This window comes from Mauremys mutica, chromosome 25, assembly GCF_020497125.1.
Source record: "Mauremys mutica isolate MM-2020 ecotype Southern chromosome 25, ASM2049712v1, whole genome shotgun sequence".
Lineage (NCBI taxonomy): Eukaryota > Metazoa > Chordata > Testudines > Geoemydidae > Mauremys > Mauremys mutica.
This window is the reverse complement of record NC_059096.1, coordinates 5,473,806-5,498,725: the sequence shown is the minus strand read 5'-3', so window position 1 is coordinate 5,498,725 and position 24,920 is coordinate 5,473,806. Positions and strand designations below refer to the sequence as shown.

The 24,920-nt window shown below is 55.5% G+C and overlaps 1 protein-coding gene across 6 annotated transcripts; it reads left to right on the top strand.

The window, feature by feature from the left end:
* Positions 1-12,691, top strand: COPZ2 (COPI coat complex subunit zeta 2). Of its 6 annotated transcripts, none has more exons than XR_006575298.1 (10): positions 1-166; positions 1,694-1,762; positions 3,374-3,455; positions 4,141-4,232; positions 4,606-4,661; positions 5,399-5,476; positions 6,331-6,382; positions 6,468-6,588; positions 9,647-9,685; positions 12,247-12,691. XR_006575298.1 is itself a non-coding variant. In XM_044999212.1 (10 exons), exons 1-10 carry the CDS (start codon positions 47-49, stop codon positions 12,287-12,289), a joined length of 663 nt encoding a protein of 220 aa, XP_044855147.1. In that variant the 5' UTR covers positions 3-46; the 3' UTR covers positions 12,290-12,691. The 6 variants fall into 6 exon arrangements, 2 of the variants coding, with proteins under 2 accessions (XP_044855147.1, XP_044855146.1); XM_044999212.1 differs by having other exon boundaries at positions 3-166; positions 1,688-1,762; positions 6,468-6,493; XR_006575297.1 differs by lacking the exon at positions 12,247-12,691 and adding an exon at positions 10,762-10,818 and having other exon boundaries at positions 3-166; positions 1,688-1,762.
* Positions 12,692-24,920: the final 12,229 nt, after the last annotated feature.

Sequence of the window (24,920 nt, the reverse complement as noted above, 5' to 3'; positions counted from 1 at the left end):
CGGTGCATGGGGCGGAGCGGCCCGGCCGAGCGATCCGTGCAGCGGGATGCAGCGGGCCGAGGCCCGGCCACGTCAGCACCCCGAGGGGGCTGCCCCGGGGGGCGGAAGCGGCGGGGAGCGGGCAGCTGCAGCGGCCGCGGGAGCCATGGACCCCACGAGGCTGCTGGTACGGGGGGCTGCGGGGACGGGAGCGCGGGCGGCTCCCCTGCCCCGGGCCCGGGGGCTCCGCCAACTTCCCGGCCGCCGGGCGAAACTTTCTGCGCTGGGAGCTCCGGGGGCAGAGCCGGGGCGGTTCCGGGAGGTTGCAGGGGGAGACCCCGGTGCGGGGAGTCCCAGGAGGCAGAGCCCCTGGGGCCGAAGAGATGGGGGCAAAGGGGGAAGCGCTGGGGAAAAGGGCAGTGCCAGGGGGCTGGAGGGGAGCCTGCTGCAGCCGCTGTTCTCAGGGGGCCTGGAGCCAGGTCCCTGTGAACCGTCCCAGGCCAGGTTCCGGGGCCAGGCCCCTCTCTCGGCTCTGGTTCTGGTGCCAGGTGCTTGTGAACCGCCCCAGTCCAGGTGCCGGTGCCAGCTCCTTAAGAACCGTCCCAGTCCAGGTTCCAGTGCCAGGCCCCTCTCTCAGCTCTGGTTCTGGTGCCAGGCCCCTCTCTCAGCTCTGGTTCCGGTGCCAGGTCCCTGTGAACCGTCCCAGGCCAGGTTCTGGTGCCAGGCCCCTCTCTCGGCTCTGGTTCTGGTGCCAGGTCCTTGTGAACCGTCCCAGGCCAGGTTCCGGGGCCAGGCCCTTCTCTCAGCTCTGGTTCTGGAGCCAGGTCCCTGTGAACCGTCCCAGTCCAGGTGCTGGTGCCAGGCCCCTCTCTTGGCTCTGGTTCTGGTGCCAGGTCCCTGTGAACCGCCCCGGGCCAGGTTCTGGTGCCAGGCCCCTCTCTCGGCTCTGGTTCTGGTGCCAGGTCCTTGTGAACCGTCCCAGTCCAGGTTCCGGTGCCAGGCCCCTCTCTCAGCTCTGGTTCCGGTGCCAGGTCCTTGTGAACCGTCCCAGTCCAGGTGCCGGTGCCAGGCCCCTCTCTCAGCTCTGGTTCTGGTGCCAGGTCCCTGTGAACCGTCCCAGTCCAGCTCTGATTCTGGAGCCAGGCCCATCTCAGTCCTCTCGGCCCAGGTTCTGTGGTACACTTGGACTTGGACTCTGAAGCAGTCAGTGCATGACAGAACTTGGGTTTGGTTGGACCCTTTCGCAGATCACCCCTTGGCCTCAAATCCCCTCTGGCCCTGGGCCTGGGGCTCCGGCCTGGAGCGGGGCCTTTGGCTTCACAGGGCTGGAAGTGAATCAGAACAAGGCCAGGCGCAGAGAGGGCCAGGCTTTCTGGGCGCTTTCACTGGGAGGAAATGGTGCTGTGGCCCCATTTCAGGCTCAAGGGCAGGGCTGCCCAGAGGGTTCAGGGGGCCTGGGGCAAAGCAATTTTGGGGGCCCCTTCCATTAAAAAAACTTGCAATACTATAGAATACTGTATTCTCGTGGGGGCCCCTCTGGGGCAAATTGCCCCACTTGCCCCCCCCGGGCAGCCCTGCTCAAGGGGTCACTCTGGGATGGGGGGCGGGGTTGCAGACCCAGTCTTGGGGCACGGGTGGCACCTGGGTTCTGGACATACCTTGGGGGCTGCTAGATGCAGCCTCTGGCTTCACGCTGTCCTTGTGTCAGTTTCAGGAGCCTTCCCTCTACACAGTCAAGGCCATATTCATCTTGGACAATGATGGACAGCGACTCTTAGCCAAGGTAAATGCCGCCCACCTGCCCTAGAAGAAAATCCTAACCCCAGGTCTCTGGTGTCCCAGCAAGCTGGGGAAGACGCTCCTGTGGGGTGAGCAGCAAAGCCAGGGGCATCATGGCTTTATGGCGGCCTCTGCCCTTCTACACAAGGTTAATTTCTCTTGTGCCGCAGCCTGGCGTGCGTTTAGATGTATAAAGCTACCTGGGCAAAAGTTACGTCCTTGGCCATATGGGTCAGCATAGAGGGCACCCGCCAGGACTCCTGGGTTCTATTCTTGGCACTGTGTGGCCTTGGGCAAGTCATTTCACCTCTCTGTGCCTCAGTTTCTCCCATGAATAAAATGGGGGTGATCACACTCACCCATCTCTCAGAAGCTTTTTGCTAACTGTAGCTGGGACGCATGCTAAGCACAGATCCAGTTGCAGGATTGGGTCCTGTGATTGTAATGTCCCCATGCTCATCTCCCAGCACCTGGAAGACTGCCACTGACCTGGGCCAGTAGACCTCCTCAAAACACAGTTCCTCCATGAGGCATGTGTGCCCTGTAGGTACTTGCTAGATAAGGCAGCAACCTCATGAGCCTACAAGGCCTGTAAGACAATAGCTTAGCAGCTAACCCTAGATCGTAAGTTACCACAAGAGAGAAAGCTGCTGCAGTGACTGAACTGCTGACAGGTAACCACAAGATGCTAGTCTGTAGCAGTTTGGGATGTTTTACATTAGGAACATCAGCAGATGTCTGACCACAAGAATGCCATGGTAACTAAATTGACGTATATGCTAATAGCTTGAGTTAATCTGATAGTGACCTATGGGAGAAGGGTACCCCAACAGTAGCAGGAATGGAGACAGCAAAGCAAGTGACTGATGGGTTTTGTTTGCTTCCTGTCATGTTAGTTCCATGATTTGTGTGTGTCTGTGTGTGTGTTAACACTTAACTGTATATAGGTGTTGCCTGATCTATTGATTGTGTATTAATTACATTGATTACACTCTGAGGTTTGGTAGGTTCTTATCCCAAGATCATGCCCAGTATTATTATTATCATCATCACCAGTGGTCGTCCACCTGGTCTCTCCCAAGGTTCACAGGCCGGATTGTTGACACCCTAAGGCATACTCCATATCTTCCTACTGTATTTTCCACTGCATGCATTCGATGAAGTGGGCTGTAGCCCACGAAAGCTTATGCTGAAATAAATCTGTTAGTCTCTAAGGTGCCACAAGTCCTCCTGTTCTTTTTACGGATACAGAATAACAGGTACAGTACAGGCGGGCATGATGAGCAGCGATCTCATCACACCTATCCAATATCCAGGTTTTGGGGTCACCACTGCCCAGGCAAGTTTTAAGGAAAGAATTTGAAGAGGGACAATGAAGCGGCCTTGACTTGCTGAGATAAACAGTGATCCCAAACCTATTTACGGGACGATTTCCCAGCCACTCCAAACTGTTCTTTAACATGCCTGTCAGTATTGATAGCCTTTCTGGGGTCTCTGTATTGATTCTCTGTCCATGATTGGTTCCATCTAGCCAAGTTCTCCTTCCTTTTTCTGCCTGTCCCATTGGTTGGTCCCATGGCTGCTGTACTAACTCCTTTGTTCCCGTCCCCTGCAGTACTACGACGACACCTTTCCATCCACGAAAGAACAGAAGACCTTTGAGAGGAGCGTTTTCAATAAAACCCACAAAACTGACAGTAAGTAGCTGAGCGTTGGGTAGGGGACCAGAAGATGGAGAGGAGGGTTTACCTGTATGTTCCTGGAGGCCACTGGCTGTTTGTATCACTAGGTGCTACATGAAGTTTGTCAGCAGTTGTGCATCCCTTGGGTTGTGTGATAACATCTTTCTCCCACGGGCATTGCAGTCCAGGGAGGGGTCACACTATTGACGAGAACACCCTGGAGGTGATCATCTCAGATCACTCCAAAGAAATAGTACGAGGACGCTGGCAAGGTCTGTACAACGTCTCATGTCACACAACTGCTGGCCCAGGAGGTTGACAAGCGGAGCTTGCAACACCTGAGATGAGGGCTTTAGCTCAGCCCCGTGCCATTTACGATAGTGCGTCCATGGGTGGGTAGGAACCTGAAAGACGTGGAGAGGCTTCAGGAGTCCCAGAATGCACTGGGGCCGTCACAGACACATGCTGGCAAATCAGAACCAGCGTTGCCATGCTGGGCACACTGGACTGTTGATGGCAAAAGGAGACGACCAGGAACTTTAAACATTTGATGCTCCCATGGTGTGGATGCTCTGCCCACTACCCTGCTGTAGGGGTGAGCCAGGCTTCCTGTCCCATCTCCCGTCTAGACGGCCTGTTCTTAGGTTACAGAGATCTGTGCTCAGCGACAGCCTAACGCTCCTCCCTCCCATTGTGTCAGGTGAGATCGCCTTTCTGGAGGGGCTAACCATTGTCTATAAAAGCAGCATCGACCTCTTTTTCTACGTGGTGGGGAGTTCCCAGGAAAATGAGGTAACTCCCTGGGGCCCGCTCCTCCCAGAGGATAACAGAGCGGGAGAGCCAGCTCCATGCTGGGAGTTTCTTCTCTTTCCCCACTCTCCCCACTGTGGGAGAGAGGCGCTCCGTTCCCACTCATCGGGCCCTGCACATGGATGGCCCTTCACCTCTCCTCTTCCCTGATGTGCCCAGGGTCCCAATGCATGAGCCTGTTCCTAGGAGACTCGCGGACGCTGCAGCCATGGCTTTCTGTCCAGCTGCCAGTAATAGGATTGCGGTCCGTCAGGCACCCCGAGACCCAGGGGCTGCTGGGAGAGCAAGCGTGGAGGGGAGGTCCCTGTGGGCAGCTCTGTGCCGTGTTGACCTATGTCTCCTTCTCTTCCTTTAGCTGATGCTAGTGGCAGTTCTCACCTGTCTCTTCGACTCCCTCAATCACATGTTACGGTGAGTACGTGGCCACGGCCAGAGCTCCCGATCCCGTCTAGCGAGATTGCCCAGGGACAGGCTCCAGGGTCCCAAACTGGCTCTGATAACATCAGCACTTTGCCTTGCCCCAAACCCTTCCACCCAAGGGTCTCAAAGCCCTTTACACACATGAAGGAATCAAGCCTCATAGCCTGAAAGCCAGGGGTACGGGCAGTGCGTAGCACACCATGGGCACTAGCAGAATACCTCAGTAGCAGCCCTCTGTGGAGTGGCTGCTATGCTCTCCATTTTACAGATGGGGAAACTGAGGCACGGAGCGGGAAAGTGACTCACCCATGGTCACCTAGACACTCAGTGGCGACGCCCGGGAGTCCTGACTCCTATTCTGTGCTGTAACCACTAGATCTAGATCGCACCTGCTCTTGTTGCTGGAAGGGAACCCAGGAGACCTGGCTTCCAGCTGATTGCTCTCAGCACGAGACCCCCGTATGCTAGGCATGCCATAGAGCTGGAGACCAGTTCCCGCTGCGGGGCCTTGGAATGAGACAGCGAGCGGCACCTTTTCCCCAACACATGAGGGCCTCTGGTCTCCTGAGCAGCTGGTATTACTCTGCTGGGAGGAAAAAGGGGGCTGGGAGTGGGGGGAGGTCTCTGCAGCTGTGCTGGGACTCAGTGCTCCGGAGCAGTGCCGGGTCTGAATGCTGGTGGTACGGAGCGTCCCAAACTCTCACCGGCTCATGCTGTCTTGCCCTCAGGAAGAATGTAGAGAAGCGCTCCCTGCTGGACAACCTGGACGGGGCGTTCCTCGTGGTGGATGAGATCGTCGATGGGGGGTGAGGCGCCGTGTGCAGTTGCTCTCTGGGGCTTCGCTCGGAGCTGGGGCGGGGAAGAGAGGGAGAGGGCAGACGGGCTAGTCAAGCACTGATGGGAGAGAGGCCAAAAGTCTGAAGGTCCCAGGAGGATGAGGGAGGCATCAGAGCCAGGGTTCCCAGTACAGTGTTGGGTGCGGCCCGGCTGCTGGCTTGGGGCGGGAACATTTCGTCTCTGGGTCTCCAGTTCAAATCTAGCCCATGTCGGTAGTAACCCAGAGCCTTTACTCTGGTGGCTGCTGATGGCCAACATGAACTGAGTTTGGCAAGTCTCAGTCCAACCCCCAGTGGACCAACCACAGCCACTGTCAGCGCTAGCCGACCCCTTTGTCAGCCGAGTACCGAACAGGCCAAGACAACAGAACTTCACACCCACCGCTAGCACCACGACCCGGTTATTGCATCACACACCTTGCTATCCAGAGCTCTCAAAGTGCTTTGCAAAAGAGGGCAGTATCACCACCCCCATTTTGCAGATGGGGAAACTGAGGCACAGAGAGGGGAAAGTGACCTGCCTATGACCACTCAGCAGGCCAGTGGCAGAGCTAGGAATTGAACCCACAACTCCTGAGTCCCAGTCCAGTGCCCTACCAGCGCTGAGGCTTGCTGGTGGGGAGGAGGGAAAAGCTAGGGCCTATGCTGTACACGTTCCTAGGGCAAGGAGAAGGGGTCAGTTTCCACAGCTGTCCATCTGGCCCCTTGCCCCAGCTCAGAACTCATGTCCCATTTTGTAGCAACAGGGAGCAAACGCACCATGAAAGCACCCTTAAGAGAGCTGTGATCTGATTGGAAAATCCCATTGCTCCCCCTGGTCCTAGGGTGATTCTGGAGAGCGATCCTCAGCAAGTGATCCAGAAGGTGAACTTCAGGGTGAGTGCTTCCCACGGCTCCCCTTCATTTCTCTGCCCTTCGAGCCCTCTGCTTTAATCTCCCTCTTTAACTCTCTCCACCCCAGACGGTCTCGGAGCCGGCGGCGTACGGGTTTGTTCTCTTTGATTACATCGCCAGTAACTCAAAGCAAAGTGAATCCGTGCCTGCCAGCGGTGGCAAATAGGCAGCGGCCAGCTGGGAAGCAGGTGTGAGGTCACTTCCTTCTAAGCATGTCACACGCGGCCCCGCTACGTGGCCATGGGGCGCTCTGGCGGGCTAGCTGGGTAGGTCACACCCTCTTCTGCATGCCACGGGTGACTTTGGAGTGGGCAGTCAGGCTTGGAGAGATTCTGTTTTCATTAGTAATTATGATTCATTGTCAGTTTCTGCCTCCTTCCCCAAATCTTTAACAAAACTGACACAGAGGACGCGGGACGGGACAGATTTTCACATGGATCCAGCACCCAACAGCTCCCATTTAGGCACCTAAACAGAGCTGCTGGGCTTTGAGCGCTTTTTAAGATGTTCCCCGTAGGATACCGTACTCTCATAGAGAACTAGAGTCTCCCGCTGCCTTCACCGGTATCTGACAGGTATCATTATGGAATATTAACGACAGCACATGATTTTTATCAACAAACCTATTGCACATCTCAACTGTTACTAGCTTTTGACTAACTAACAAGGAGTAGCCACATTTATTTCCTGCCAGGACGGAGTTTGTTGATAAAAATATTGTAAAAAAACCCAAAGTTTTCCTAAATAAACATCAATCGCCTTCAAAACGGATTGAGGCTAATTGGATCGTTCCAAGCCTGGAGTAGCCGTGTGTGCTTGCTTCTGGGGTTGTCCCATTTGAACTCTGGGCTCAAGGAGAGATCCAATGCTAACAGAGTGAGAATTTCGCTGCCTGCTAAGGAGGTTTCGGCAATACCCATTTGTACTGAGGTTGTCCCCGGACAAAGTTCACGTCAAGGCGTAGCTGGGTCCCGAACCTTGTGGGGTTACGGTGTAACAACTCTGTCCATGACGCGGTTATCTGGTCATTACCAGCTTCTGACATGGTTGTCCCGCAGTGGAGGTTGGATGGTCTAACTGAGTAGATGTAATCAAATTAACCAGTCGTCCTGCCTCCTAGGCTTCTGGCTGGGAGGATATCCCAGAGCACGCTGCACGGGCAGTCCTGTGCACCAACAGCTAAGGCATTGTGGGATAGCCAGCAGAGTTTCCCAGCATGCTCTGTTGTATGGCAGGGGTGGAAAATCCAGCCTGGTTGACACAGGGCACACAGGGAAAATGGTGCTACGTGAACACACTGAGTCACATTAGCTGTGCGCTGTCCGCTGAGCACGTCCAGAGCTACGCTTGCCGTGCTTGTACCAGGGCCTAAATTGGAAGCACAGGGGAGAAGTAGAACTGTCCCAAGCAAGACTTGCCTCTTCCACAGCAACTGATCTGTACTGATGCAATGGGAGCATGGGAGCCCAGAGCTGCCCGGGCATGTCATTAGCCAGAGCGGAGGTGGTTGTTCTGTTTGAGAACAGAGTAAACAAATACAGCGGACACGCCAGCCGCATCGGCGTTTCCTAATCCAGCTCCCCTCAAGATTGTTGGAAACAGCTGTGACGGGAGGCGCTGCTATCTCTGGCGCGCTTGGTGTTTGCGTAACACAAGCCCTGGGCCGATAGCGGCATGGCCACAGGCAGCTGGGAAGGAGAATAGCATTCCACCGCCGTGATGTCACACCCAGGGGCTCCAGGGGGCTGAGCACTGGACTGCAGGGCAGCGTGGACAGCTGAGCGAACCTTCATCATGGGTTCTCTTGCAGTGTGCATGTGTGTGGGCCAATGAGAATAACCGTTGTAATGTCGTGCATGGCTCTGTCTGAGGATCCCAAAGTGCTTCATCTCATAAAACCCCCATAAGGCAGGGGAGGGCTCTGCCGGGTTCACTCCACCCACGGCTGAAATGCAGCCACCTCTGGGGTGGAACGTGGCAGCTGTTTTAACAGCCGCATAGCACAACAGGAAGTGCAGCCTGTTTCATTCAGATGAACCTACAGAGGGAATTTAGATGGGCAGGACACAATCACCTGACTGGGAACAAGGCCAGGACATTGGGGTTAACGCCCCGAAGTGCCTACGAGTCTTTAATGCTGGCAAACAGTCATAATGACCTCAGGTTTGTGTGTCGCCCCAAGTCTGACCCTCCAGAGAATAGCTCACCCTAGCCTCAGTGTAGCAGGGTCCTTGCTGGGCCCACCTGGCTCCTGCCCCCCGCTGGGCTGAGAAAGTCACTCAGAGTCCTTTGTTGCAGCGCTCACCTGGTGCTTTATTTTACAAGGAGTGTTCCCACCACCGTTTCACCACAATACACACAATCCCTTTCTGCTTGTCTGCCAGCAGGAGAGTGGGGCCAAGCTACTCCTCTTCCCAGCTCCCTGGCTGCCTTCCCCTGGGGCTTCCATCCAGCCCCAGCCTGAGGAGGCAGCAGCTGTTCCAGGTTCCCCAATCAGGGCCAGGTGATCTACCCAGCTCCAATTCACCTCCCTTAATTGGAGCTGGAGTGACAGAGGGTTGGCCAAGCAGCTTTCTGCTCAGCGCCCTGTCACGCTCAGGCATTGGCTTTAGGGGCTTGCTAAGGAATGGGGCAACCAAGTCTCTATAAGTGCTTTTGAAAAATCTCGCCAGGTGTTTCATGCAGGGTCCCCCATCCAAGTGCTGAGCCAGGCCTGCATCTACCTAGCTTCCTTGTAGTGATGGGATCCCAAAGCAGGTGGCCTGGCTGTAGGTGAAGGCGCACGCAGACCAGCTAGCGCCCTTGGGGAGTGGTGCAGGCACACAGCACCCTAGCAGAGGCTGAAAGCAGAGGCCAAGTGGGGCCTTGCCCCGGTGGGCTTCCCCATCACATCTAGTGGAGGGGAGCTTGCCCTCCAGCCTGTGTGATCTCCCCCCCCACACACACAGCCCAGCCCCACGCTGCACCTACACAGAACGGCCAGCCACGCTTCCGCCCTCGCTGCCAGCCTGCACCTCCCGCCAAGCCAAGCCAAGAGGCTGCAGCTCAGAAAGGCGCAGCCTGGGAAGCCGCAGGTTGGTTTCTGTCTCCTGGCCATCATCACCTGCACCATGAACACACTATAAATTATCCGGGCCCCTCTGATCTGCGCCCCCCATGTGCCCTGTCTGATCCATCACCTCGCTCCCATCCCCTTCCCCCAGCCATCTCCCTCCTTAAGCCTCCCTGTCCTTTTCTTTCCTTTAGGTGGACGACAGCCCTCTGTCTGAGCAAAGCGTTGCCCAGGTAAGAGTCCCAGGACTCCCCTTTCCTCTCTGCGGTCTGGCGTGGGAGGGCAGCACCTGGGCGGTGGAGGAGGCCTGGTGAAAAGTGACCTGCCCCTGGGGCACCAGCATGGAGGAGACAGACACCGTGCGCTGCAGGGATCAGCTCTGGGGCACACTGGGCTAGCCGGGAGCACCCGGGCAAGGCTGTGGCACACAAGGAAGCGTAGTGGGTATTCTATAGTCCCAGTCCCTGGGGGCACCCAGACCCTTGGAGGGGCTCTTCTACCCCTTGGGGCTGTCTGCACGGAAGGGTTTGTCGGAATCCCCCCTCCCCTTGCACCTGTAGCATCAGTACAGCACCTGCCAACACTGTCAGCCTTTAAATCACCAGCTCCCACTCAGAGCAATGTCCATGTCGATATCCCTTTCCGTGGCCAAGGAAGCTTCCGAGCCCCCTGTGATGTGTATCTTTATCCCCATTTAAAGACCTTGTGGCACAGAGAGGTGAAGTGAATTAGCCAAGTTCACACGGCGTTTCAAACGCAGGAGGGGGAACTCACCAGTCCTGATTTTAAATCTTCTGCTCTAACCCCCCAGCCGACACCCACCTCCCTCTAGACTAGAACCCCAGAGTCCTGACTCCCAATCACCAGACCTCACTCCCCTTCCTGAGCCAAGAACAGAACCCAGGCGTCCTGACTCCCAATTCCCCCGCTCTCACCAGTAGGCAACATTTTGCGGGATGGGGGACGGGAGGTCGGGAAAACATCGGACTAGAAACGTGCTATCCCTGGAACTCACATGCCGCTAGCAGGCTTTGCTCTGCTGGGTCCAGCCTTGTAACAATGCGCCTGAGCGCCCACAGCAGGTTTGTGAGTCGTCAGACCAAGCCCCCAGCTCCACCTGGTTCCTCAAATAGCCACTCAGGATGGTGCAAAGTGAGTGGGTGGCTTGGAAACAGGGTGTTCCTCTCTGGGCAGGCTCCTTACATCACATGCTGGGGTGGGGGGTTCTCCAGGCTGCTGGAAAGGCAGGGTCTACCGGGGAGTATCAGCAGGAACCTTGCAATACCCCTCACGCGCTCTCTTCTTGCAGGTCTTTCTGTCTAGACTAATCCTGTCAGCATGAGCCCTGTGGCTGTCCGTGTCTAACCCAGCACTAACCACCTTCTCACACCAGGCAGAGTAAGTGACTCCCAGAGCTGGGCCCATCTCTGCACATGCCTCTGTTGCCTGTGGCTGCAGCACCCAAGTCACTTCCCTTAACCCCTTCCTTCCCTCCCCTCCAAAGACCCAGCTGGAAAACACCTCCTTGCCCTGGTGTCTGCTCTGTATACACAGTGCAGCCAGTGCGTGCGGCCACCTGCTGTGCCCGCTCACCTCTGTGCATGGCTGGCATCATACCACTCGTAGGGAATCGCCTCTCTTCTGTACTCATTCCCCTTGCTCCAGGGAGCTTAGCGAGTTTCCACGTGCCCAGCTGTGCAAATCACCGGGTGGTCAGGATGGTTGGACGGAAAAGCCCATTTGAGATTGAGGGCAGGGTGGCTAAAAATGACATTAAGCCGTGACTAGAGAGGTTCTTTGACAGTCCGTGGTCACCTGTTGTAATGGTCCCAACCACCGGATTCCCTTTGCTGGCTGCGAAACGCACTCTGTGGTATGTAATTGGCATGTGTATCCAGGGTGATCACAGCTTGGAGTGCCCGGTCAGGTGGACAGGTCTAAAGCCAGTTCCCAACAGCACTGATGGCTTTGCTCCTTGGAAAAATCTACCCTCTACGTTGGATCAGGAACTGTATTTGGTGGACCGGTGCGAGGCCGGGTTTTAAACATCAGTTCCAGCCAGCATTTCCCCTGAGCTGCGATATGCAGAGCCCAGTGTGAAGGCCTCCTGGATCCGAGGATGTTCAAACCGGGGGTTCTTTTTAGTATCGAAGTCTAGCCCCAGCAAACTCTGGTGGCGGGGTAGCACCTGCTGATTGGTGCTTAGTGTCCAGGATGCCGACTGAGGCTAAAATGGGGTTCCCGGACTTATTCCTGGAATGGAGTTTGCTGGCTCGGGTAGAGACCTCTTCAGCTGGAGGGAGGGTCACTGAGACCAGGCGAGATGAGAGAAGTGCCTTCCCCCAGGGCATTGCAAAACTGCTGCATCTTCCTGGGCACCTGAGCCTGGAGGGCTTTCGAGAACAAGGGGAATCTGTGGCTGTCGGGTCTCTGGGAGTTCAGTCCCTGTTTCCTTCCAGGGATGGGGGGAACTGTAGAGATAAACAGGCAAAAGGAGCGAATTCACCCCCTTGCTACACAGGGGCCACTCCTCGAAGAGGCACATCTGCCACCTAGTGGCTGTTTGTGGGAAATCAGGATGCAAACCACCCTGCTTGCCTCATGGAGACATCAGAAATCTCCCTCTCTTGAATGGGGCAGGTTTATGTTGGCACTAAATGGGTCTCTTGGTGCCCGTGAAGGAGTCCTGCTGAGTTCATATGGAGTCGTAATCCGTTTGCAGAATCCCCGAGGCTGTGGGGCTTAATGTCTCTCTGTTTTTCTTCTCCTTTCCCTCCCCCCACTTCCTTAATAGGTTCTGCAATCTGCCAAAGAGCAAATTAAATGGTCCTTATTAAAGTGAACGTCCCAGAGGAGAGCGCCTGGATCCTCCCGATTGGATGGGTCTGAACTGCGACGGCAAATGATTCCTCGCCTTATTCGATTAGCCGTTTGCAAATTGGCATGAAAAGTCTGATAAAAGCTTTTGGGTAGGATGCAAGATGGCTGACATTGGCCGCGCCTCCTGGGGGAACGCCAGCCTTCCACGGACACGGGTTTAAACCCGGTCTTGGTACCGTGTAACTCTCTGCATGCTAAAGGGGAGGGTGGGGGTTGGGAGAATTAACTGGTTAACAGACCAAATTCTGCTCCTTAAACCAGTGTAAATGAGGAGTGACGTCGATGGGGTTATTTCAGATTGACAGTGGTGTAACTGAGCAGAACCTGGCCCAAGATCCATAAAGAACTCCAGAACTCCTCAGCGTTATTACAGTTATTTAAGGAATTAATAGGCGGATTGATCATTTGTAGTTGCACCACCTCAAGCGCTGCACAAGAGTCAATTGGAATTTGTTTGGTACTAGCAGAGCCAGAACATAACCCTAGTTGAATCTTCAGTTTCACCAGTAAAGAGCTGGCTCCTTCTTTTGCAGGGCTGTCACTAGTGCCTGCAACTAGTGCCTGTCACTTGTTGATCAAAGCAGCCAGCCGATGCTTGCTTGCTTGCTCCTCAGTGAGGGTCGGGCCCTACAGACACAGCCTGAGGCTTTCAGAACCATAGGAAGGGATTTGCATGCCCTTTTCTCATTCAAACAAATGGGGCTTGGTCATCCAGGTGGCCCTAGGCTCTTTGGAATATCTCAGCCACTTCCAAAATCTCTTCCACTGTTTCCCAAGGGAACCGGCGCTTCGATCCCTTTTGGGGATGGCCATGCCTGTGCAGAGGGTCTGCGTGAAGTAAGTGCCACTGTCACATCCTCCCACATGCAGGGTGGGGATGAGTGCACAGGAATCATTGTCACCCTGTCAGAGTAAGATTCAAAACATCCCAATGACGACCACTAATAACCCCCCAAGCTCTTACAAGGTGCTTTTCATCAGTAGATCTCAAAGCACTTTACAAAGGAGGTTAGGTCATACAGATGGGGAAACTGAGGCACCGAGCGGGGCAGTGACTTGCTCAAGGTCATCTAGTCGGCCAGTGGCAGAGCTAGGAATAGAACCCAGGTCTCCCGAGTCCCAATCCAGCACTCCAGCCACTAGGCAGCACTGCCTCCCTCATGTAGCTTTGGCTGTCGTTAATTTTGTAAAAACAATCCTGCTGCAAATAGCTGTCAGCTCAAACATCACTAAAGGACCCAGCTACGGTAAAAATCTTATTTTCAGAACGATCATTTCCTTCCCTTTAACACCCCAGATTATCAATAATAAGAAAAAAAAATGAAAACCAAATGATGGGGAATTGGCTAGGTGTGTGATACTTCATCGAGGGCTTGGTACATTTCAATCCATTTCTGTAAACTGGGCATGCTCAGCTTCTTTTATGCTCAACAAATAAAGTTTTATAGCACATGGGTCATTTTCCCCTATTGGTCTCGCCTGTCTGGAATGCATGTGGGTGCCGGCGTGCTCCTATTACTGTGCCATGCAGAATTAAGACGGTCACTTTTTCCATTACAGGGCTTGATTTTTTTTTGAGGGGTTTATAACTCATCCATTAAAATCACTCCGGACACAAGCACAGCGTCAGCCTGGGACGTGTCTATTTTTGTTAAATGTTTTTCCTTCGGTGGCAGCAGCGCTCCCGGGGAGCCTGCATTTGTTATCTTTGCAGTGAACTTCTGCACCCTGCGGCTTCGTACCATGGCTTTGAGGGGGCTGAAATATTTATTTTACTTCGGGACAGCAGATTTATTTCATGGCCTAGTGTACATGAAAAATGGCCCGGGTCTGCCTTCAGCCCGCATGGCTGCTGCGTGTGTCCTCACAGCACTGTATGGCCAGGCGTCTCTCTGAGAGAAGGGAACGGCTGGTGATTTTTCATTAGGAGCTGCTAGAAGCGGCGTAGATCAAATGTGTAAGTGTTCTAGGGTGACAAGATAGCAACCGTGCAAAACCAGGACGGGGGTGGGGAGGTAATAGGCGCCTATATAAGATGTCCCTATAGAACGGGACATCTGGTCAACCTAAAGTGTATGGGGGACTGTCTTTTCACATCTTGCGCTTTAGCATGGGGGCAGGAAACATGTCTGGAGTGGATCTAGGATGACAGAATGGGTTAATGCAGCACAGCCACATGGCCAGGGCAGGGTTCCAAGCAGGGGCGGCTCTAGGTTTTTGGCCGCCCCAAGCAGTCATGCCCGGGAGGCGCCCCCGAGCCGCGGGAGCAGCGGACCTCCCGCGGGCATGACTGCAGAGGGTCCGCTGGTCGCGCGGCTCGGCTGGACCTCCCGCAGCTGCGGGCGGTTCGCTGGTCCGGCGGCTCCGGTTGAGCTGCCGCAGGCATGCCTGCGAGAGGTCCAGCGGAGCCGCGGGACCAGCGAACCGTCCGCAGTCATGCCTGCGGGAGGTCCACTGGAGCCGCCGGCCCAGCATCCCCTCCGCAGTCATGCCTGCGGCAGGTCCGCTGCTCCCGGGACTCCGGTGGACCTCCCGCAGGCATGACTGCGGCAGGTCCGCCGGCCCAGCCTGCCGCCCCCCCGGGAAAGGGCCGCCCCAGGCGGCTGCTTGCCCCGCTGGGCTCTGGAGCCGGCCCTGGTTCCAAGCAGGGTGACCAGACAGCAAGTGTGAAAAATTGGGACAGGAAGGAGGGGTAATAAGAGTCCTACATAAGACAAAGCCCCTACTATTTGGACGTCTACTCACCCTAGCGCCAAGAAAGTCGCTCTGTTTGGGGTGGCCTCCTGGCGCCTCACCTCTTGGGAACCTCATGCACGTGGCCTGGGCTCCTCCAAAGAGCTCCAGGTAAAGCCAGGGTTCTCTCTAATCACGGCTTGATTTCTCCTCCTTTTGTGACGGTCCCTAACGCCTCGGCTTGGGACTGTCTCTTGTTCCTCGCTCCCCGGCGTGAGACAGAGCGTTCTCATAACCCCGCCCCGAGCCACTCGAGACTCCTCCCACAGCCCCGATTAGCCCCGCCCCCTGCGGCTCCCCATTAGTGATCCTGCAGCGCCACCTGCTGGCGGGCACTGGGATGGCGGACGCCGATCTTTAGCGCCTCGAGCGCTCCCGGTCTCCATCCCTACCCCCCGCCCCCCAACTTCACCCATTTCCCCATAGTCCCCCCCACCCCAGGCCCCCCAACTTCACCCTTTGCCCCATAGTCCCCCCCACCCCAGGCCCCCCAACTTCACCCATTTCCCCATAGTCCCCCCCACCCCAGGCCCCCCAACTTCACCCTTTGCCCCATACCCCCTTCAGCCTCACAGGTCCCTTTAGCCAGTCTCTGCCCACTCCCAACCTGCCAGGCTCTCTCCTCCTGCCCCGAAGTCCTGCACCCCCTTGTCTCTAGCCCCTCCTAGGCCAGGGGGCTTAACCTCCTGCTCCTCAGGCCCAAGCTTCTCTTCCCCAGCCCCACTGCAGCCTTTCAGCCTCCCCCTCCCCCCAGCCCCTGCCATTCACTCCACTTTCCCAGGTGAGAGAAGGAGACCTGAGGGTCTTCGCGCCTCACACAGATGCTCCGCACCTTACCCCCCAACTGCTGGCCTGTGCATCCTGCAGACTGGGCCAGGGGGAGAGTGTCTTTAATTTCCCCAGAAAATGTCAGTGGCCCAACTTTCACAAGCAACCCTGCACTAACAAACCAGTGCACACAGACCAGCCTGGGGGGTGACCCTACACTAACAAACCAGTGCACACGGCCCAGACTTGGGGGAGACCCTACAATAACAAACCAGTGCACACAGACCAGCCTGGGGGGTGACCCTACACTAACAAACCAGTGCACACAGACCAGCCTGGGGGGTGACCCTACACTAACAAACCAGTGCACACAGACCAGCCTGGGGGGTGACCCTACACTAACAAACCAGTGCACAAGGCCCAGACTTGGGGGAGACCCTACAATAACAAACCAGTGCACAAGGCCCAGACTTGGGGGTGACCCTACACTAACAAACCAGTGCACAAGGCCCAGACTTGTGGGGGAGACCCAGTACACCCAGCACTCATCAGCAACCCTACAATAACAAACCAGTACCTGGGAGTAGCCCTACTATAACAATCCAGCGCACCCCTCCCTGTGCCAGTGGGGTGGAGGTGTAGAGGGATAGTTGAAAAATACTTTGATGAGCCTCCTGTAAAAGTGTGTCTGGCTGGACCCTGCTGGGGGCTCTCTGACCAGCTGGTCCCCACAGTGGCTGGAGCAGACCCTTTTCCTAGCTCAGACCAGCATTCTCATCAGCAGGGTCAGCGCTCACTGGGACCCCACGCTTCGGGAGCCCCCTCCAAGGCTGGGCTAGGGGGCTTGGGGTACAGATGCTGCTCCTCGGGGCCTCTGCTGGGTGAGGGCTGGAGGGGCGGGGGACTATCCTCTCCATTCCTCCTCTTTACCAGTAATTGTGGTTCCCCGCAGCATTGTCCTCCTGGGGCTGTGACCTTGGGAGATTCCCTCTGGTCCCTGCTCCTGCCGGAGCAAGGAAAGAATCTTCCCTCCCTCCTGCCTCTTCTGCAGCCAGCCAGCCAGCCATCCTTTCTTTCACCTCTTGTCCTTTCCTTCTTTCTCCCTTTCCTCAGATCCCCCTTCCAGCTGCCTGTGCCGTGCCAAAGATGCCAGCAACCGCCCCAACAAGATGGCTCTGCCCCTCAAAGCATCTGCCATGCAAGCTGTACCCTGTACGAGGCATTGGACAGCTGGTATAAACTCCATGCCCAGTGGCTTAAGGGGCTGGAGTCAGGGTTAGGGAGTGCAGGGTCTCTGGAACCACAAATTCAAAATCCAGCAGGACCCTTCTAAGGACATTGCTTTGCACCGTCATTAAAGGTGCAGGGCGGTTTACAGAAGAGGAGGGAAGGGTCTGCCCCAGTGGCAGTGGGGTTGCATGCTGGATGTTTTGGGGATCACTCAGAGCATTAAGGGTTCTGTCTCCGCCTGCCCTATTATTTTGGGTATCTTAATATGACGCTGCTTTGGCTCAGGGCCCTGACACCAGTAGCCAGCCCACAAGCATAAAGGTCTCACCTTGGCTTCCACTAACCTAGTTACTCCTTTCAGGGTGACCCTTCCAGTCGCAAATCTCCCCGAATCATCTCCCCGAGTTCTCAACTACCAGACACGCAGACTTTCCCCCTCTGGTTCATCAGCTCAGTTTGGCACACACAAGCCGCACTGTTTGCACAGCAGAGACCTGGGGGTAAAAATAAACAGAAGGTATAATGAATAGAACAACCGCAGACTCAAAGCTGAGGGAGTGAGGGAGAGCTAACATAGACACGACCACGCAGAAAATACACATACGGACGCAACTTTAGGCTTTCCACTTCTCTACTAGCTAAATTCCCTTTGCTAATATGAGACATTTATTGCCTCTGGACAGTTTCCCAGTGTACCCATCATAGAGGGCACCAGCATTTCACAAACAGCGCCCTGCCCAGAGGCTGCCTCTCCGTTTCATCAAACCCCCTCTCTTTTAACACTTTGCCATTCTTTTCCTTTCACTCAGACGATGGTGATTCATGGTGGGGGAAAGTCCTGCCTCTCTGGCAGCTGGGCTTGTCTACACTTGAAATGCTCCCATTAGGATAGATAATCCACCTCCCCAGGAGGCAGTAACTATAAGAATTCTTCCATTGAAGAATTCTTCTAGTTACTGCCTCCTGGGGAGGTGGATTATCCCAAGTCCCTGTGCAGACTAGCGATGTCTGCACAGGGACTTGGGTTGGCTTAACTTTGCCACTTGGGGGTGTGGATTTTTCACACTCCTGAGTGAGGTAGTTATACTGACTGAATTTTCTGGTGTAGACCAGGCCTTAGTTTTCCAAGACCAGGGTTTTCTTTTCAGTTTCAAGTTGTTTCCATGTTTTCCCAGTATCTCTAATGGTCTACCGGTGTCTTTCCCTGGCTGGACAATGGATGGGTACCTGAAGTTAGTTTCCAGAACCCGTGTTCTTCCCTTGGGGTGTCTGGATCCTGATTGTCACATAGCCCCATCCCAGAACTGGCTGTTCGTAGCTCTGAAGGCATTCAGGATGGAAGACGCCTTGAAACATACGTGGTTCTGTTAAATCAGAGGCGAGACAAGTTTGAGAGAAGGGGCACAGGGCCAGGGAGAAAAGAGCTGGGGATAGAAATGGGGTGGAGACACAGGGAGGGCTGCTCCTGACAGCAGGAGCTGCAGAGGAGACGCCTCTTGCAGTATCTGAGGGGAGAAGCGAGGTGAGGTGGGCTGGAAAGACCAATGGGGTGACTGGAAGAGGAATGGGAGTGTCCCTGCTTTTGCCTCCAGGCTGTGACTGAAGGGCCTCGAGCTCCTGTTCCCACTGCCTCACTGTTCTCCATGGAGCCGGATTGGCGAGCTCCAGTCACTCGGCCTGGCTGCCAGCCAAGCCCTGTTCCTGCTGGCACCAGTCTCCCCAGACAGCTTCATTAGCTGTTGGCATGTGGCTGGCTTGTCCCAGCTTGGAGACAGAGCGCAAGGGGCAGTGCACGGGTACCAAAGGCACAAATTGCTCCTCACCCACCCACGTACGAGCTGTGCCTAGCAGCTGCTGCTCAGCGGAACAGCCTCAGCAGGGGAGGGTCAGTGGGCCAAGAATCCATTCTTCTGCCTCCCACCCACACCCATCTCATTGTCTCGTGCTCTTTTCTTTGGGGGGAGGATCCCCCCTATTTCTCACTCCTCCCCAAAGCCTCCCCTGCTGGGCTCACACTAGACCCCAACACTGCTGCTCCCCAAGTTTAAAGGAAGCTGGGAGGCCCTGGGGGAAAGTGCACAGGTCTGGTGCGGGACGCAAGGTGGCGCGGGGATGCAAAGCATGGTACCAGGGTTCAGAGCAGCTGCACTGTAAGAGTGTTCAGGGGACACAGTCCAGCACCAGGGTTTGGGGTGCAAGGGTGGGGCAGTGCTGGGGTTCAGTGAGTGTAGGGCAGCACTGGGGCTTGGGTGGGGCCTTGAGGTTCAGGGAAGAGGCAGGGTAGCATGGGATGGCCCTGCCGCCCCTCCCTGAATCCCAGCATCGTTCTGCTCCCTGAACTCCAATGGCCACCCTGCATCCCCAAACTCCTCCCTGAATCCCAGTGCTATTCTAGCCCCTCAAACTCTGCTACCACCCTGCCTCCCCCCAAATCTCAATGCCACCTTGCACCACACTGGTCCCCCGGTGCCACCCTACACACACACCTGAACTCCAGGGCCGTACTATGCCCCACAAACTCTTTTACAGCACAACTCCCCTGAACCCCAGTGCTCCACTTTGCACCTTTGAGTCCGAGCACCATCCTGATGGAGTTGGAGGTGTAGGGGGATGCAAGTTTTGAGGTTCCACAAGGAGGTGCTGGGTTTCAGAGGGGTGCACAGGCTGGCACTGGGGGACTGGTAATCCACTGCAGCACCTGGGAGCTCTGGTCCTGGCAGCGTGGGGTGGGGGAGATCAGTGTGTCTGTGCCTCAAGTTACTATCAAAATGTGTGTGGCACCCCAGTCTTGAGAGGTCACTCTCTTGCCTTGCCCGTGGGGCACCCAGGCCAGGCCAGCCTTACATCCACCCACCTCTTCCTCCCTGCCTGGCCTGGTCCAGCCCAGTCTCCAGGCCAGAAGGACCAGTCCTGACTCCCAGCTTCCCCCACGTGCCCTACTTTTATAGCCACTTGCCAGGAAATCAGGCCTTCTTGCCATTGGCTGTGTGGCAGCAAGGCAGACCTCGCCTGATTGGCCCCTGGCCAGACATTGATGAACGGCTTTTGCCCGTGACTGGCTGGGACCTAGGTGGCATCACTGGCTGCCTAGACCCCGCCCCTTCGGAGGACGCCTTAGTCTCAAGCTAGAGGGAGCCCAGTGGTCTAATCAGGCTGCACTCAGCCCCCTTCCTGCCCTCACCCCATCTCCCTGGCTGGGCTCTGACTGCTGGGGATGAGATGACTTTCCCTGAGCCCATTCACCTTCCCAGTACCAACCAAAGAGAGCCACATTGTCCTTACCTCTGCCCCACACCAGGAGGGGCTGTCTGGGTACCTCCCCACACATCCTCGAGCCCCTTCTGCCCCACACCAGGAGGGGCTGTCTGGGTACCTCCCCACACATCCCCGAGCCCCCTCTGCCCTACACCAGGAGGGGCTGTCTCTGTACTCCCCCCCCATGCATCTCTAAGCCCTCTTCACCCCACACCAGGCGGGGCTGTCTGTGTACCTACCCCTCCAGAGCCCCCTCTGGCCCACACTGAGAGGAGCTGTCTCTCCACTTTCCTCCCCTCCCCTCTGCCCCACTTTGTGATGGGGCTGGTCTTATTGGATTACTTCATGCTGCCACCCCCAACTTAGCCCCCTTGAAACCATCAACAGGGGCAGAGTATGTGGGGTGGGAGGGGGTAGCACAATGACATCTGCTGGAGAAACTCCTACCTCCCCTTTCACAACAGAAACCAGAGCCGTGGGGCAGAGGAAGGATCCATGTGTCCCCAGCAGATGGCAATGCAGGATCAATCAGAGGCTCTGCAAGGACCCACAGAGCCCCAGAGAGAACCACACACAGATACGGAGGGCCCACAGTATGCCAGCCGCAGGCTTCAGAGTGAAGGGAAGTCATATGAACAGTACATGGTGGAATCCATTTGCACAGAACCAGCTCCCCAGCAGTTCTGGGCCTTACAGCCAACACTCAGTCTCACCTAAGGTGACCAGACAGCAAATGTGAAAAATCAGGACAGGGAGTGGTGGTGGTGGGGGGAACGGGGTGTAAATAGGAGCTTATATAAGAAAAAGACCCAAAAATCGGGACTGTCCCTGTAAAATTGGGACATCTGGTCACCCTAGTCTCACCATGCTGAATGCATTAAGCCATACTTGAGAACTGCTCCTAGTCCAGTCTGCGTCAGGTAGAAAACCAGTGCAAGGGAGGAGAAGAGACTCGGCAGCATTTCAGCACCCCCAGCCGCCAGCTCCCAGGAGCGCGAGGGGAAAGCCCCTGGTTGCCACAGGACTGGTCCTTCCAGTGCAAGCCCCAGGCTTTGCTGCCTCTGCGTTTCATGACTCGGGGCTTTTCTTACACACACAGAGGCAGGCCCTGTGTGAGACCCAGGTGGGAGGCTGGGGCACCCTGTGGGTACCACAACTGCAGCCGTTGGAAAGACGCGCATCTCCCGTGACCTCCCCATCTCGACGAGGAGAAGCAGGCCAGGGAAAAGGACAACAAGAAAGCAAAGACCCGGAGGGAAGCTAAGGAAACCGCCTCCCAGCTGCTGCTGCCTGCTCTGCCCCCTGAAATGCCTGCAACCAAAGGCCAAGAACGGAACCATGTCAGGGCGTCCCCTGAGGGGACAGGGCGGGGGACCACACGGGAATCTAGCTGTCCTGGCTAGGGAAACAACTCCATTTTGCTCCAGCACCACGTTCGCTGCAGGAGTCGGTTCCAAGTCCCCCTCCTTGTTTTACACCGTGTCTATGTATGTCTGCAGCCCCCGTCACCAGACTGTCTGAGCACCTCGCAGTCTATAATGTCCCCTGAGGTAGGGCAGGGGTGTTACCCCCGTGGTACAGCTCAGGTACTGAGTGACTTGCCCATGTCACACAGGAAATCTGTGGCACAGCAGGGAATCAAATGCTAGCTGCCTAGTGGTATAACCCCTGGACCATCCCTCTTCCCCAGCCCCATGGGCTTACTCCAGCCAACCTCATAGGCTTATGCAGCCAGAGTTTTTGTTGCCCTGTGACCCTGTCTAAGTTCGTGCAAAAGGCCCTCTCCCCTTCTGCTCCCACCCGAAATACACCCAAGGCAGGGAGCCCCTCTGCCTGGTGTGGAGGCCCAGCACAACAGGCATCAGGTGACACGGGGGGCAGGCTAGGGGCATGGCTGGGTTGTGCCTATGCCCTGATTATTCTGAAGTGCGGTGTCCCCCCCACACCCAGTATACTAGGCAGCTGCAAAGTGGGTACCAGTGGCTTCGAAGAGCATTTCCAACTAACAGCACTGGGTCGCAGCAGCGGAGAGAGGGCGAGTCTGGAAGCAGCAGGACTGGTGTCTGAAGAGGACTAGTCCTGGGGTTGGCTTCTGTCCCTGAGGCGCTTGTGTGATACCTACAGCAGCTCCCAAACAAGGTAGGAGGTGGGGAATGGATCTGAGAACTGGCTGCAGCAAAAGAAGGGGCACTGAATCTAGGGAGCACTGTATCCATGTTCTGGGATAAGGGGGCCACTAGTGGAGATGAAAAGGAAATAACTGCACCTAGGTTGGGCAGGGTGGGTGAAGCTTGCCTTGTCATTGGCTGCCTCCCCTTGGGCTGCTTCATTCTCCAGCGCTGTCAATGCAGCCCCTGCTTAAATCCTCCTATCATAAACAAAGAGGGTTCTGATGGGAGGCAGAGGAGCGGTGGAGAGGGAAGCCGGGAACAATGGCTGCATTGCCCACTCCTTTCACTGCCTGTAGCATATCCTCCCCGCCCCCTCCTCAGTGACTCACTTTACTCCCTACCCTGACCTCCCAATCAGAGGTTCACCTCTGACAGACACACTGACAAAGACAGAGCTACAGACAATCGACTCGGAGGAGCCTGACAAAAGACACCGCTTCCAAGGGGGGCCGCCACTGAGTGCATCATAGATGATGGGACATTACGATGACATTGGGGAGAGGGATCTTGGAAAGGCCAGGATTCTGGCTCAGCTCTTTGGGAAAGCAGAGGCGGCTCTGGATTTCAGCTAGCTGCATACAAGGTGTGCACTGAGGGACTAGGGAGGGGAAATGAGAGAGCAGAGGGCATGAAGGCAGAGAACAGAGCTCCCCTCCTAGCCAAATTATGGCAACTGGTCTATATGTCAAAGGAACACCCTCTGCTGGGCAGCTCAAGAATGAAGTGATGGTCCCAGTGGCCGGATAAAGGTTCAAATGGGCCACCTTCACTCTTACCTCTGGGGATAGTCCCTCCAGGTTGAGGCACATGGGTAGGGTAGGGTGCGAAGGGGAGAGTTCCCTGAAGCTGTCTGTGCTGCACCTGTTCTGGAGATAAAGAGGAATGTTTGGTCTCAGGACTGTGAACCTGGCACCTTCCACATGGCACCTTCTACCCATTTCCTTTCCCATGTTCTTATTTTCCTGCTACTCTCCCCTGTTTCACACAAAGTCAGATGGTTTGTAGCAAGGCTGGTCTTGCTATTAGCACTTGGATAATGCTCCTTCCTGTGCCTCATGATTGCAGGATTTCTGTGGAACCAGAGCTGAGTCATGCAATAGTTGATATTTTACATAAAGCCCCAGCTCCTGGAGCCAAGTGATTCTGAGAGAATCTCAGCTTTCATTAAAAACTAACAAGCAAGTTTCTAGCCCTTGTGGTTGCAGAGAAAAGCTTGACCACTTGCCTGGAGTGTCATCCGAAAGGCTCAGAAACCAGAAGGGAATTTTTGTTTCATTTTGTTTTAAACCTCATGACTTCGCGGGGCAGGGGGTGTCCAACGTATGATTTTTGAACATTTGGGGTAGGGCAGTATTGGATTTTGTGGGGGAAAAGGCTGCTGGTGCAGTGATACCACTACCTTACATGCTGACGAATACTGTCTGATTGTTTCCTTTCTCATCGATTTGCCTGTATCCATCTGGTGACTCTTGTCTTAGACGGTAAGCTCTTTGGGACGTATTTGTACAGCACCTAGCACCAAGGAGTCTTGGTCTGTAATTAGGACCGGTAGGCACTACAGAGATGGAAATAAATAAATAATGGGGCCTAGAGCCAACAATGTGGACTCAATCAGGCATTGTTTACCCACATACATCACAGACCATAGTCCCAATAAGCACATCCCCTTCCCTGGCACAGACAATCCTTCTTAGCTAGCAACCATCAATACCCAGCTGGATTCTTATCTTCCGCCTCCTGAACCTCCTTTCCCTGTTGTCTCAAGATAAGCCGTTCGGATATTACGGTTGTTAGGATTATATACCAATAGCCCCCAGCGCCCCCAGGGGATCAGGTCCCTGTTGTGCTAGCCGCAGTACAAACTTATAGGAAGAGAGAGTCCCTGCCCTCAAGAGCTTCAGATCTAAACACAATAGTGATGGGTGTATCTGAAATAGAGTCAGAGAGGAATGGGGGATCCATCCCTGCCCAGCACCATCCATCCCCCCAGGGAATACCTGCAAGGTAGAGAACCTCCATAGCAGGCTGACCCTATGCCATTCCTCACAGAATTCCCCAATATAGGGGCAGTGTGGGGCCATGCCCAGGGTCTTCCTATGGCCTGTCTATTCCCAGCTGCCACAAGGGCCCACGGGAGTGGTGTGTAGTTTGGCACAAGTTAGGGCAACCTAGAGATCAGGAAGGCACGCTGCCTGCCTGCTCAGTCTCTGTACCGGTGAACCGGAACCAAAGAAAAGGGGAGACAGGGAACGGGGGTGGTAAATTACAATGCGATCCCAGCAGCTGCATGCACTGATCTGGCTCTCAAATCTCACAGTTCCTGGCCAGACCTCGTTGCCCATATCCCTGGGTTAATCGGTCCCTGGTGGAAAATACACATGGGCAGGCAGGGGGAGCCGAGATGCCACCACAGCCCAAAGATTCGTACCCT